General features: G+C 38.4%; 1 protein-coding gene across 1 annotated transcript in view; it reads right to left on the reverse strand.

Moving 5' to 3' along the window:
* LOC149319286 (acetylserotonin O-methyltransferase-like) overlaps window positions 1-16057 on the reverse strand; it is a 29842-nt gene continuing 13785 nt past the window's right edge. The window contains exons 9-13 of the mRNA XM_089508408.1: window positions 14927-14984; window positions 5200-5318; window positions 3841-3978; window positions 1949-2071; window positions 1-236 (exon numbers count right to left, since the gene is read on the reverse strand). Of these exons, the coding sequence (XP_089364534.1) occupies window positions 28-236; window positions 1949-2071; window positions 3841-3978; window positions 5200-5318; window positions 14927-14984 (647 nt within the window). The 3' untranslated portion in view covers window positions 1-27. The remainder of the gene's footprint in view (window positions 237-1948; window positions 2072-3840; window positions 3979-5199; window positions 5319-14926; window positions 14985-16057) is intronic.

Consider the following 16057-nt stretch of genomic DNA (forward strand, 5'->3'; position numbering starts at 1 on the left):
AGGTCTGGAATAAAAATGAAGAAGAGACTATTTTCTTCCAAAAACAACATCCAAGAATCTTCTTTTCTTGAACTGAATCTCATTGAAACCAGCTGCACCAAGAAGGCCACTATACTCAGAAAGGGTCCGTTCTTTTCCTTCAGTATAAAGCAGCATCCTTATGGAGTAGATGTGGGCTTCTATAGGCCCACTTCTGTCTTCATTGAGAACTGTCTCCACTAATAATACACCACCACCTGTTAATTGGAAAAAGAAGATAGCATTACCTAATTTTGCAAATATTTTGAATTAGTCCCTCTCATGAAAAATACTGTATATACTCAGGTATAAGACTAAAAATTTAGGTTAAAAAAATTGACCCCCAAAACCTGAGTCGACGTATCCATGGGTCAATGTAAGTAATGTACCTTAACTCTTATTTAAAAGAAGAAACCATCCCCTGGTGAAAGGCAAGTATAATCTGTCCTGGAAGCACTGACTCCCTCTACTCTCTCATCCATCCAGCCTTAAGACTGAGCACAAAGAGTTATGCTGGAATTTTGTAAATTCTTTGACATGGTTTTGCTTTGCTTCATTCTTTAGATCCTTTGCTATATTCCCCTAAGTCTTACCCTCGATTTATCCACGGGTCATATCAAAATCCATAATTTTGCCCCCCAAACTTACCCTTGACTTATACATGAGGTCGATTTATAGTCGAGTATATACGGTACTTGAGAAATGTGTGCCAGTGTACAAAGAAAGAAGAAATGTTTGGAAGATATCTACTCAAGATATGCTCAAGGTGTTTGGCTCACACTGACCTCTCCATGTACATGATTACACACCTCAGCACATATAAATGGGAAATCTTAATCCTCCTATTTCTACCCAGGGAGATCTCATGATCATTGGAGGGATCATTTGGAGAGTGAGATGGGAATAGCAAGGAACTATGGTCAGCCCCCCACATTCACAGGCACAGCCCCCCTTCACAAAAGAAGAAAACCACAAATATAGTTGAATATAAATAAAAACTACAAATGCTATTTTATTCTTTAAGAATTTCTAGGTCCTCCAGCATGGCTCTATGATGGAAGATGACCAAATAATCATGGTGGAGGACTTAGAGATTCCTAGAGAGAACATGCTAATCAAATCCACAGATCATCAAATCCACAAAAGGGGAAACAGTGAATGTGGGGAGCTGACTGTATACTGAGACTGCCATTTCCCACGGTGTCTAGTTAGCGATGTTTATTCCCCTGCAGTCCAGACTAGAGGCTTCCCTCCAACTTTGGAGTGCATAGAGGAAAAAGTTACAGGTAGTGTACCCCTACTCTACAAGAGCTCATATAGAATGTTCCCACTCTTGCAAATACACACACACACACACACACACACACACACACACACACACATTGTGCAGGTTCTATATATCTGGGAAAGGGCCCAGGATTGCCTATAAGACATGATGGCTCTGATAACCACTTAGGAACAAAATTCTTACAATGCAGAGTCTTATACACACTGCTTCTGGGGTTAATATGGGTTAATGATGCGCCGCAGATAATGGGCCTGAGAATGTTGCATTCACTTGATATTTGGAACACATTGGAATAATGAAGGATGCCTCCAGAGAACAGAAAGAAGATTTCAAGGGGGAAAATAGAATAGCTCAGTGGTCGAGCTCACGCTTGGAATGCAAAAAGCCGAAGGTTGAATCTCTGTTCCCTGCATATAAGAATCATACCTCAAACCCTGCTTTATTGCTGCTAATTGCTGTGGACACCAGTCTGGACAGCATGCTGTTTCTCAACATTTGAGAAACTGAGACTCCAGCAAACAAATTAAAAACAATACATATAGCGAGACCTTGTCTATCAGAGGCTTGATGAGTGCTCACTTCTTCATCAGATTCTGCAAAGAGAAGCCTTGTCCTCATCTTATACTATCTAAGAACACATACCAGGTTTACAGGCCTTGTATAGTTTAGTTAGTAGAGTCAAACACTTCGCATCATCCCAGTCATGGAGAATTCTAGCCAATATATACAGATCAGCTTCAGGGACTGGATCATTAAAAAAATCAGCTGTAATATAGGAAGAGACAAATTATTTCTACCTTTTGTAATATGCTATTTTTATTTAGCAGTACAATGTGTTCCCAGTATCCATGAGGGTTTGATTCCAGGACTCTCTGAGTATACCAAAAAATGAGGATGCTCTAGTCAGCATGTAAAATTTTAAATTACTTGCACTCAACAGTAGCCAGGCTGAGAAACAGCCCTAGGGCAGTTGAAGAGCTATAGTGGTAAGTCCTGGGTAACAGGCATGCATTATATCTGCTGAAACAGGAAGAATGTTCACCTGGTGTCCAGGTCTCCTCACCACAACTTCCTCTACTGCCCTGGTATAGCTTCTTGGCCTGGCTGCAATCAATCCAGGTTTAAAAAGAAGTTTCTTCATTTCAATCTGCGGCTGCTCAAATCTACAGATACTCATGGATACTGTATAAACGAAGAAGATTTACTGCTGGTAGGAAAGAATAAAAGTCCTAATGACATTCCATGTACAGAAGCATGCTGGTTTGAGAGCAGAATTTTACTTTACCATTGTTGAAAGGGCCCTGTCTTCCCCTGTGCTGAGGTCAGCAGGTTATTTTAGACCAATTTAGAGGGTGAAGTAAAAACTGTGAGGCAGAAGGGATGGCTAAGAGCTCAGGACAACTGGCCAGAGAGCTCCCACTGCTTTCTCCCAGCAACTGCCACCTGAGGAAAAAGCCTTCTGCAGGTGACAACTATAGGAATGTACAAGATTTGTTTTGTGCAGAGTACAATGGGACAAGTACAATATAGGCCGATGGTAGGGACAGGAGTACTCAGGATGTTCTGGGTATTAAAAAGGGAAAGTTGCATTGATAGTATCAGGAAATCCACCTTGGGATAGGAGAGCAGATAAGCAGAAGGAGTTGAGCAATAGATTACAAGAAAGCTGTCTGTCATGCATATATATATATATATATATATATATATATATATATCCCCTCTAGGTACCATACTAAGTCCAAGAGGACAAACAACTGGCTTATTGCAACTGGATGTCCCAACATACTATATGATATATTTTACAAGGCTGCAATATCAGGTATTTCTGCATTATGTGTTTTTAATTATATGGCCCCCCTTATTGTTTATATTTTGCTGATATGTGATCCATACCTATTTTATCTTTACAGTTTACCATGACCACTGATGAAGACTTCTAAGTCGAAACATGTTTGGTCTTTGTTAGTTCATTTTTCAATTGTAATTGGGCTTACTGTGCTATCCCTTTTATTTACCTTCTGGGAGGTGTAAAGGAATTTAGCTGCTATTGCTCTAGCACTTTGTATGTTTGACACCTCCTTTTGTTTGTTATACTATTTTGGATTTGCAGTTCTCAAGCCTAGTACTTATTGGCAACACCAGCCTTGTTTACATTAGGGCATGGCATACAGGCCAACACAAGCCTGTCTGTCCACAGGATTGCATACATTATATCTTCTCTCATTCCTCTTGCTTCCTATTGGTTTACTTGGTTTTAATAAAATTACTGAGCTTTTCATTTTTATCCCCCCTAGACTTTTTGTTTCCATACCGGGAGATGGAAGTGCCCAATTACTTCCACTTCCACTGATCACTTTAAGTAATAATAATAATAATAATAATAATAATAATAAGTTTTATTTATAGACCGCTATTCCGCAATGATCATAGCGGTGTACAGTAAAAATTGCAATACAAAATTAGCCCCTACACACCCCCTCACTCCCTCATTATCTAAATTTTAACCTATGTATGACTGCAGAAATATATCTTACCGCCCTGGAAAGTAATCCGCTGTTCTTCTGAGGACACAAGATTCTTTGCTCTTTCCACCACTTCAGGAAGGTCAAAAATGGTCACCTTGGAATTTGGGTACAATGAAATATATTTTTTTGCAAGGGCATCACTACTTCCTTAAAAAAAAAAAGAACAGAATGTGAAATAAAACAAACAAAACAACACACAATTATTTTATGTCTTTTGAACTTCTTCCTAAACTTTCTGCATGAAATTTCATTCAGTAAATTCAATTTCTTTCAAGACTAGAGTCACAGATTATTAAGATGTAAAAGAGAAGCTACGACTTACTAGAAAAGACAAAAATGCTCCGTAAGATAGAAGGCAGTAGGAAAAGAAGTACATTGCATCACAGATGGATAGACTTGATGAAGGAAGTCATGCCCTGATGATAGATGACTTGGTAGTCTCTAATTCTTGAGGTTGTCTTAAATTGTAGTCAATTCATTGTCAATAATGAAAGAATATGGCTTGCTACCACTAGGTATGCTAGAGAAATTTATCACAGAGTCCTTATTTCAAAGGCCTGACACTGCTGAATTCAGCACACTTAGCTAATATCAGTTTGGGTGTATCTGTTGGTGGAAATTTGCCAGAATTAGAGATGGAAAGAGTATTATAAAAATATTTGGCAAATGGTTGAAAAATGTGTTCCTCAATTGTCAGGAAACCCTGACAAGGTGAATCCTGGATTGACAAGAATCTTTACAGTCCAGGACTTATACTGCACAAAATATGCATTTTTTGTTCAAAAAGAGAAAGCGAGGGAGAGAGAGAGGAAAACTTCATGTAAAGATAAGGCAGATTTGAGCAGGCAGAGGGAAGGCAAATAATCTGTTAATAAATGAATAGTTTTTGAAGATATCTTTTTCCAGTGAGAAGAAATTCCTAAAAATACTCATTACTTCCTTACAGAATGAAATTAATGAAGAATTGCATCCATAGCCAGAGGAGGAAATGTCAGAAACCCTATGATAAACTGAACCCATAATAGGATCTTCTTGGCCATATTTGTTCAGAGATCTGCCTTTGGCTTCCTCTGATGCTGGGAGTGTATGACTTGCCCAAGATCTAACAGTAGTTCAGCAGTGAATTGAACTCTACTCTCCAGAGTTATAGTCCAATGCTCTAACCACTACAACATGCTGAATCTTGAATAAAGGAAATATTGTGTATTAAAGTAATTATAGAATAGACAGTGGTATAGGGGTTACTACCACTTTTAATGTCAAAGAATCACAGGAATGAAAGGCAACCTGAGAGGTCACCCCTCAAGTCAATAGGGATTCAAACTCCAAATAAAGAAAGAAAGACAGCTGAGAATTTCTGCTACTTACCTCCCAAATCACAAACAACATGGAAACAAGACAGATCCAAAGCAGACATTACATCCTCACCATACAGACTCCAAGCATCCTCCATAGCACTGGAGAATCTTTGCAGCTCTTCCTTTGAACTAGGAAATCAAAATCAGAATGGAAAATAAACAGGAAAAATGACTGCATACAAATTCTGATATACAACTGCAGATTCACAGAATCAGAAAATCATAGAGTTGGAAGACACCTAAAGAATATCAAGTCCAACTCCCTACCAGGCAGGAACACCATTAAAAGCACCCCCAACAGATAGCCACACAGCCTCTGTTAAAAAAACATTGTGCTGGCCTGTGGGCATGGTGAAGGCTTAGCATCCGCATGCTCCAAGCCCTAACGGCTTTGGTGCACACCCTTCTAGATGGTGTGCGCCATGATGACGCACTTCTGGCGCAGTACTCAAACAGTGCAGCATGAAAGGGGCGTCAGAAGGGCACACCAGCACGGCCATGATGCCCATTCCAAGAAGCAAAAAGATCAAGCTTTTTTCTGCTTCTTTTTGCTCCCTGCGGAGGCCGCGGCATACGGTTGCCGTGGCCCCAATCCAGGGCAAAAAGGTGTGGCATCCCACCCCCGTCTGTACAGCCCCTCTGTCTCCTTGAGGTAGAGTGTATTCCTGGTCCCTATATTTTGAATATTTTATATATTATATGATATTATATTATATTATATTATGTTTTGCACCAGGAGCCATGTGCATTCTTCCTCATTAGGAAGAAAAATGCTATTATTACCATGCTCTGCTGTTGTATGGCCCCATGTGCCCCAGTATTCATTTGTAAAATGTTGTAATGTACGGTTGGAATAAAAAGGAAGAGCTGCAATGGGAGAACGTCATCATCAAGAGCCCTGTAAATTCCGTGAATGAGGCAGAAACATAAACTTTTTGAACTCCTCTAATCGAGGATTGTCAAAGCAGAAAAACAATTTGTGAGAGAAGTAATATTTGGATTCAACAGAGAGAGAAGGAGAGAGAGTTAATAACACACATGCCTATATAAAAAGAATTAGTTAGCAATGTTAGAAAGAAAACGTTTGAACTCCATGTGAACTCTAAAGGGGTTTGGACTTCATATGAACTGTAGGGGTAAGAGAATTGCTCATTAAAACATGGAATAGATGAATGGTGTTATCTTTTGGCAAAAGGAAATTCTCCAGTTGATATGTGTGCCATCCCGAGCTGTGTGCCAAAAATAGATGGAATGGCATCCATAATCAAGAACAAAACAATAAAACAAAACACTATCATATACTAAAGATAAAATCCTTGCAAATCCACCAGTTTTGAGCTCCCAGAGTTCCCCGCTTACCTATTATACAGTGGACCCTTGCTATCCACTTGGGTTTGGTTCCAGGAACCCCGTGAATAACAAAATCCGTGTATGCTCAAGTCCCATTAAATACAATGGCATAGCAAAATGGTGTCCCTTTTATAAAATGGAAAAATCAAGATTTGATATTTGAAATTTTTACTTTTTTGGAATATTTTCAAGTCGTGGGTACTTGAATCTGTATATAAAAAATCTGTGTATAAGGAGGGCCAACTGTACTTACCTGATGGATATATATGACCATCATGAGAGTTAGTGTGATACATATATATCCATCATGAGAGTTAGTGTGATTGGTCTGAGTGTTGGACTAGGACTTCTGGAGACTAGAGTTTGAATCTCAGCCATGAAAACCCACTGGGTGACTTTGGGCAAGTCCTACCAACCAACCTGCTGGTAACTTCCCTCTGAACAAGTCATGCCAAGATAACCCCATGATAGATTTGCTTTGAGATATCATATGTAGGAGCAATTTGAAGACACACAATGACAACTGTACCTACAAACATGCACATACTCCTTCCTCTGGGTGGGGTGGGGATTTCACACACATAGTTACACATCCCAGTAATGCTCTTTACTGAGAGAGAGTCAGCAGAAAGCCTTTTATTTCTTCCGTGCCAGCTCTAATGTACCTGGCTTTTTCTCTGGCAGCCCCAGCAGCAGCTTTAGAACAACCCTGTGGGAAGTGAATCAAGGAATCCTATGAGTTAACAAGTAAAGCATGGGATGCACATGTGACCCCCTGGGCTCCAAGGTGCATCAGCAGCGTAACAAAAAGTGTGCATTTTTGAATTTATTGAGAGTTTAAATATCTTATCTGTGGGCCGCCTTTGGTCCTTCCAGGGAGATAGGCAGCATACAAATGAAATGAAATGAAATGAAATGAAATGAATGAATAAATAAATAAATAAATAAATAAATAAATAAATACTTTTAATGAAGCAAAGATGTACAAAAAAAGACCACACATTCACTAAAAAAGTGATGCTTTGATCATTTTTAACGCTCTAACATTTTCATGGACATTATCTACTGATCTTACCTTTGAAATTAAAAATCCATGTTGTTGCTGAAATAAGCTTTTAAGCATTTCTTCTTCAGAATCCATCCTTTTCCACTCCTTTCTCACACAAGTCCTGCTTAGATTATTGTGTGGTTTTAAACATATCAAGGCAGAAACCTTTCTTTAGTGCCACAAGGAAGACCCTTTTATCTTCTTGCTGTGCTGTACTTTCTCAATGTCCCTATTGTGAAACATGGGAGCCGTTAAGAAATTGTTAACTGTTTGATGTCAAAAAATGGTGAACAACACCATTGAGTAACACTCAACAGACCCACCCCCAGAAAACAGAGTGGGGGGGGGGAAGGAAAGAAAACAAAAAAGTAGTGAAGAAGGGAATTAACATCGGGGAAAGGGGGGAAGGGAGGGGGAGTACGAAGGGAAACTTATAAACTTTAATTAAAATGTCAATTAAGATCTTGTCATGGAATGTGAATGGCTTAAATGATACAGCTAAAAGAAACAAAGTATTTCATTTCTTACATAAGCAAAACGCAAACATAGTTTGTTTACAAGAAACTCACATTAAAAGCAAAGAGAGTAGTACGTTAAAAATAGTCAGTTGGGAGTTTCATATGTAGCATCCTGTGTTCATGAAAAAAAGGGGGGTTGTAACATATATTAATAAAAATATTAGATCAAAAGAGCTGTTTAAAGACAATACCGGCCAGTATATGGTAGTTGAAATAGAATTGCAAATAGGGAAAATATTAATGCTGAACATATATGCCCCACTAGTCAAAAAAGCTAAGTACTTTAAAGAATTAAAACAAAAATTACAAAATTATAATTATGATAAATTAATCGTAACCGGGGACTGGAATGGGGTAATTAACCCCGAAAGTGATAGATTGTCTGGATTAAATAAAAATAATAACCAAGGGGATCTCCCTAAAGCAGCTTTAAAACTAGTGCAGGAAAATGATATGGTAGATATATGGAGATTACACCATAAAGATATTAAAGAATTTTCTTTTTATTCTGGGTGATTCAATTCGTGGTCCAGAATCGACATTATGTTTATATCTAAAATCCTATGTAAAACAGTAATTAAAACAGAAATAATGCCAAGATTCATATCGGATCATAGCCCAATTATAACGTTAATTAACCCTGAGGGGAAAAAAGAAATTTCATGGATACTCCAAGAGTATTTATTTAATGATGAAAATATAACTAACAAAATAAGACAAGAAATAAATAGTTATTTCCAACAAAACTACCAAAAAGAGATGCCAATGAAGACAATCTGGGACGCATCGAAAGCAGTGATAAGGGGACAGCTAATCCAACAGGAAATAAGACATAGAAAAAATAGAAAAGAAAAGGAGAAAGATCTGTTAAGCAAACTAAAGATGAAAGAACAGGAACATATTAGGAATCCACAGAATAAAATATTATATGACCAAATTCAACTAATTAAAAATTAACTAGAATACGAAATATCTAAAGAATATTTACAAAGAAATCAAGACTACAAACATTTCCATTTTGAAAATGCGAATAAAGTAGGCAAATGGCTTGCTAGTAAACTGAGAAAAGAGAAAGGAGATAAAACAATTTTGAAACTAATAGAAAACCAAGAAACATACACGCAGCAGGAGGATTTAATTAGAGTAACAGAGACTTTTTATAAAAATCTTTTTACAGAAAATACGAAAACAAAGGCAGAACTAATTAAAAAATTGAATACATAAGAAGTTGTAATTTAAGCAAAATATCAAAAATGCAATGAGATATGTTAAACCAACCGATAACCTTAGCAGATGTAGACTTAGCTATCTCTAAACTAAAATATAACAAAGCTCCAGGCCCAGATGGCTTCACAGCAAAATATTACAAGGTATTCAAAAATGAATTATCCCCATGGCTCCATAAAACAATCAAAGAAATTGATGATGGTAACTTCCCTGATACCTGGAAACAATTTCTAACAAAAGAGGGGGAAAACCCAGAAGACACTGCAAATTATCATCCCATCACCTTACTGAATATAGTTTACAAAATATACTCATCAATCTTGGCGGACAGATTTTAAAAATTCTTAGGTACTTGGCTTTCTGAGGAACAAGCGGGTTTTCTACCGGGAAGGTATTTAAAAAACAATATTAGGACTTTATTGAATATTATAGAATATTATGATCGGTACAAGTACAATAAATTCAGAGCAATATTTCTAGTTCTACAGAAAGCCTTTGATAGTGTAAATTGGGAAATACTCCTGACTTTGATATAGGAATGTGGGATTAAAGGGAGATTCTTAAAGGGAATACAATGTACATATAAATCTCAGGAAACCCAGATAATAGTAAATGGACAAAGAACCAATACATGCCTAATCTCTAAAGGAACAAGTCAAGGCTGTCCCCTCTCCCCTTTACTTTTTATTACAGTTATGGAAGTATTAATACAAAAAATAAAAATGAAAAAAGGGATTGTAGTACCCAAAATTAAAAATTATTGTTACTTTTTGCGAGCGTAAGCAGATGATATAGTGGGGGGTTTTTAGAAGAACCTCTAAGTAGTCTAAAAAATCTGGAAGCAGTAATTGATGAATTTGGTAATATATCTGGGATCAAATTAAATAAAGACAAATGTGGTATTATAACAAAGAATCTAACACTTAATGAAATTGAAAAATTAAGACAAAACACTAAAATTCAAATTGTGGAGAAGATCAAATATCTTGGAATTACAGTTACTAGCCAAAATAAAGACTTATATAAAAATAACTACGAGAAGGTATGGGATAAAATTAAGATTGAATTAAACAACTGGAATAACAGGCATCTGTCTCTACTTGGTAGAATCGCAACAATACAAATGTGCATTCTTCCTAAAATGCTATTTTTGTTCCAGACTCTTCCTATAATTGAAAACAAATCTGTGTTTACAGCCTGGAATAAGGATATAAGTAAATTTCTCTGGAAAGGGAAAAAAGCGAGGATAAAATTGAAGGTACTCCAAGACAAAAAGGAAAAAGGTGAAATGGGACTCACCAACCTAGAAATTTATTACAAAGCATGCAATTTACTTTGGGCAAGAGAATGGATGATGTTAGAAAACCCGAAACTGTTGGAATTGGAAGGGGCAGACCTAAAAGCAGGATGGCATATGTATTTATGACAAGATCAGCCAGATAGAATCTTTAAGAAACATAGCATAAGGAAAGTGATAATTAAAACATGGAACCATTATAAGAAGTTTCTGTATTCAAAAATTCCAAGATGGCACTCCCCGCAGGAAGCATTCCATAAAAATGACTACAAGGAAGGGTACAGTTGGTTAAAATATAATGAATACCTGATAACGATCAGTGGGAAAATAGAAATGAAGACTCAATCCCAACTAGAGCAGCAAGGAAGCAAAATGAATTGGCTCCAATATGCACAATTAAGAAAGGATTTCAATAAGGATATCAATATGGGTGGAATAGAGCCAAAATGGATAGAATTTGATAAAATCATTTTGGGAGGAGAAAAGGGGTTTATTAAAAAGACATGTAAAGTATTACTGAATATTGAAATGCAAGAGGAATCCATTAAGGAAGCTATGATAAAATGGATGCAAAACATAGGGAAAACAATCCCTATTACAATGTGGGAAAAGACCTGGGAAAATACTCAAAGGTTTACAAGGTGTAACACTCTTAAAGAAAATTTCCTTAAAGTGTTTTACAGATGGTACTTAACCCCCTCTCGCCTCTCCAAAATGAATTCAAGTTGTAGTCCTTTTTGTTGGAAATGTAAAGGGAAAATTAGAACGATGTATCACATGTGGTGGGAATGTGGGGAAGTGCAGAAATATTGGCAGAAAATTCACAAAGAAATACAAGAAGTGTTAGAGATCAACATTCCCTTATCTCTTGAATTGTTCTTACTAAATATCACCGATATAATTTATGGTAATTTAAACAGAGATCAGATAAGTATAATATTGTATATGATTACGGCAGCCCGAATGATGCTTGCAAGATACTGGAAAACAAGTATTATACCGGAATTACTAGTCTGGAAATGTAAAGTACAGGAATTCATTATAATGGATGAACTTACACTACTCACAACGGGGAGGTCTAACCAAGCATATGAAAAAAAATGGGGTAAAATTAGGGAAAAGTGGTTCCCGTAAATGAAGGTAATATATTACAGAAAGTAAATCTTCTATGCCCAGAGTTAAAGACGAAAATGGAATCTATAATGTTTTCTTCCTTTATTTAAGAGCATCACTACGTGATATGTGAACGATTTATGTATATTTATGTTATATATTTGTATGATAAACTCCAATGTGGAATAACTTGTATAAAATTAAAAATAAAAAAAATGGTGAACAAGATTTGCAAAACTGTGCCACATTTGTCCAGAAAATTCCCATTTAAACTGGAATATGAGAAAAGAAAGAAGAAGAAAGAGCCAAATGACTACCTTTTGGGAAATGAGCAATAGTGACATTCAAGTAAAAAAGGAAGGTGGAGAAAATGTGTCCAAAGTAGGAATATGAAAAGGACATAGGAGAATCTAAAATAAAAATTTGACAGCCTTCTAGAAAAGGAAAGGGAAACAGAAGAGTTTCAAAGAATTTGAAAAAGTGGAACACCAAAACTCACTCTGTAGAGTCAAACTAGATGGCATGTTGAAGAAAATCAGATTAATACAACTGATATAGTACCAGGTAGACCAAGTGCTCAAGGCCCCCACATTTAAAACACACAAAAAATGTTGTTCACATGCATTTTTGAATGCATATTATTAGACGTGGGAGACTGAAAAAAAGCCCACTTAACTTGGGAACATTGATGACAGGGAGTTTCCGAGTTTTTCTAAAAGATTTGCATTCTCAGCTGTGTGAATAACCAATGTGAATAAACCCGGGATAAACCAGGATAAAACTCTGCATGCCTTGAATGTGCTTCAAATAAATTCACATCATCAATTCCATCTTTATTCGAGTGGTGATGTGTGAGCAACTGATCTCAAAGACTTGCACTTAGATGCGGTTCAATGGTGTGAACAAAGCCAGGATGCATGAATGAGATTATTTGCATAGTCGCACTGAAAACAATGTGTGAAAGACCCCCCTCAATCAGAGCTAGGAGCAAGGAGAGAGGAAAAATTACTTGGGTGATTGCATTGTTCTGCTTTTTGTGGAATCTGGTGCATCTGGAAATAGAGCAGCCCGCAACAAACAGGTAGTTATGGATAGTTGAGAGAGACAGACAGAAGACATGCAAAGGGATCTTGTAACAACTGTGAGACTGAGTGAAAGAAGTTGTAGCATCAGCTTTGATAGTTTTAGAACTTTATCATACCGGGCTTGTAAGGCACCACAATCATATCAGTCTAGGAAACAGAAAATACTGGGTTGGGGACAGTCATTATCGCTCAGCTCTTCCAAATCACCATGGTGCTGCTTCTATTCTGGCCTCCACATGCTGGCCTCCATAGGCTTGTCTCCCTGCTATATGCCCTTTCCACCATGCATTTCAGCCCACATTTATTTTCATTTTATTGATTTTCATTTTCATTTGTGTAATCATGACAATCCATTAAGTAAAATGGGGAAAATAGAAGAACAGACTGTATGGCAATCTCAAGAGGGAGGGGGAATGGGAAAGAGACACAGACCCATGCCACTTGCACCACATGACTGCCTGCATATCGGAATTGCTTCTGGAATATTATTTATCACACCTGCTAGGACTATGGAAAAAACAGCTTAATTGGGAGGCACTGATGAGATTTTCCTGTCAATGAGCAGGAATGTTCCAGCAATGAATGGACTACAGACCAATTACTGGGCAGACTCAGTGTCATGTGGTAAGGTACAACCAAAGAATGCTACTATTCTGCTCTAATTCTACTTACTCTGTTTTGTCAGATGCAGAAAGACAAATAGACAAGAATCACAATGAAAACATGAGCTATGTTAGAAAGTCATGTCTGCTGGGTTGGAAAAAGACTTGGAAATGTTTAGCCTGCCTTTTCTGCTTTCTTCCATTCTACTCTGCTGATGTCAGAAAGAGAGACAGAGAGAATTGGCCAGTCCCTGTGAGTGTATGAGGGTGAGGCTGGATTCTCCAAGCAGCCAAAAAGCATGTGTTGTCTTGTACTGGCTGGGTTACATTTTTGCCTGTAACACCCAAGGCTATGCTTTGCTACTTTCGAATGTATTATAACTGTGTTTCTGCCTGTTATATGTTACTAGGGCTGCACCTGCACTGCAGCATGAATACAGTTTCATACCGCTTTAACTGTCATGACCCAATGCTCTGGAAACCGGGGATTTGTACTTTTGAGAGATATTTAGCTTTCAGTGCCAGAGAGCTCTAGTGCCACAACAAATTACAAATCCCAGCATTCCACGGGATGGAGCTATGACAGTTAAAGCAGCGTCAAATTGTATGAATTCTGCAGTGTACTGAATCAGTCTGAGCCAAGGGAAGGAGAGAGGAAGAATCACCTGGGTGACTGCTTTGTTCTGCCCTTTGTGTAATGTGGTGCATCCCATGAGGGCAGAGGAATCAGCAACAAAGAGGGAGGTATGGGTACTGATGTAATGAATTCTCTTCACTATCTGTTAAATATACAAGCTATTTGTTGCTTAATGCTTTCATAAACACTTTAAAGGTAAAGGTTGTCCCTTGACATGAATATCTAGTCATAACTGACTGTGGGGGGCAGTGCTCAGTATTGTCTGAGGACTGCTCTGGTGGTCATCTGGCCAGCATGACTGCACTGAACGCTGTTACCTTCCCACTGAGAAATGGGACCTGTCTATCTATTTGCATTTGCATGCTTTTGAACTGCTAGGTTGGCTGAAGCTGAGACTAGTGACAGGAGTTTACCCTATCATGCAGCACTCAGGCCTCAAACTGCCAACCTTCCAGTTATCAGAACTGGCATCTTAACACAAAGCCACCAAATCCTTGTTAAGTTCTTTAACGAGCTGTAAAGTTGTAACTTCTTGACCAAGGGCATGTGAACAACAAAGATTCAACCCATGTTCATCTAGGATTTTTTTTTTTTTCACTGTCTGGAGGCCCTCTTCAGGTGGTGAAAATAATCTAGGATGAATCTCTGTTGTTCACATTCATCCCAAATACACCCAATTAAATTTGGGAGGGGCTGCAAAAAAACCCCCACTTTTCCTGGGATAATTGATATTGGAGTTTTTTCTGAGCTTTTAAAGAAAACATCTGTATTGTCGGCACTGTGAATAACCAATGCGAATAGACCCGGGATAATTCAGAGTTAAACTCTGCATGCCTTCAATGCATTTCAAATACATTCACATCTTCAACAGATCCATGGTCAGAAAGTGCTGCCCCTTTCCAAGTGGAAGAGCCACCGCTGAAACCAAGAGAGGAGAAAAGAGCCAGAGATGGAAAAGGGAGAGAGAGAAAAAGATGCTGACTCCTTCAAATGGTGCGAGGAGGAGCCTCTGCCCAGCTGAAAGGTGCTGGCACATGTGAGCAACTGAACTTGCATAGATATGGAGACATGTGGTTTGCAGTGAGATGTGGTTCCATAGTGTGAATGACAAACCCTGAATGCGTGAGTGAGGTTATTCACATTGTTCCACTGAAAAAATGACATCTGAATCCTCTTGCTTTGTTTTCCCTCCAATTGCCACCCCAAAATGCAATCTATCCTTCCCTCCTCTTTGGATCTCCTTGCTCTGCCTCTGTTTTCAACCCCAAAATGCCATCTATCCTCACCTCAGAATGCCACCTCTGCATCCTCTTGCTTTGCCACCCCAGAATGCCTCACATAACATACATATACATAGCAAAAGCATTCTGTCAATTTGCCAGATTGAAAGAGAAACATTTGTAACATTCGCATTGTAGCATTCGCATATTACACACACACACACACACACACACACACACACACACACAATTTTTTTTTAAAAAAAACCTCTTGCAAAGTGAGATGCCATGCTGGGAGCAAGCAAATGAAAGGGAAATGTAGCACAAGCAGACACACTATCAAAATGTATCAATAGAACTATTCGCATAGTCTGTCAAAAAAAATACAAAGAAAAAAGAGAGAGAGAGAGAAAACTGCCTGCGAGAGGAGAGGCATGTTCACGCTCTCTGCCCTCCCTCTGACTTAATCCCTCCCCTGAACTTGACCCTTCGTTCTGCTCCTTCCTCCTCCTCCTCCTCCTCTTTTGCCCTGATCCTGTCCTCCATGGCACCATTCCTCCTGCTCTTTCCTCCTCCTCCTCCTTCACCTCGATGAAGGGGAGGCATGTTCCGCCCTCTGCAGTCCCTCTCACCTAATCCCTCCCCTGAACTTGACCCTTCGCCCTGCTCCTTCCTCCGCCTCCTCTTCCTCCTTCACCCTGATCCTGCCCTCCATGGCTCCCTTCCTCCTGCTCCTTCCTGCTCCTCCTCCTTTGCCCTGATCCTGCCCTC

Source organism: Sceloporus occidentalis, unplaced genomic scaffold, assembly GCF_023333645.1.
Source record: "Sceloporus occidentalis isolate IW3139 unplaced genomic scaffold, rSceOcc1.0.p SCAF_2, whole genome shotgun sequence".
Lineage (NCBI taxonomy): Eukaryota > Metazoa > Chordata > Lepidosauria > Squamata > Phrynosomatidae > Sceloporus > Sceloporus occidentalis.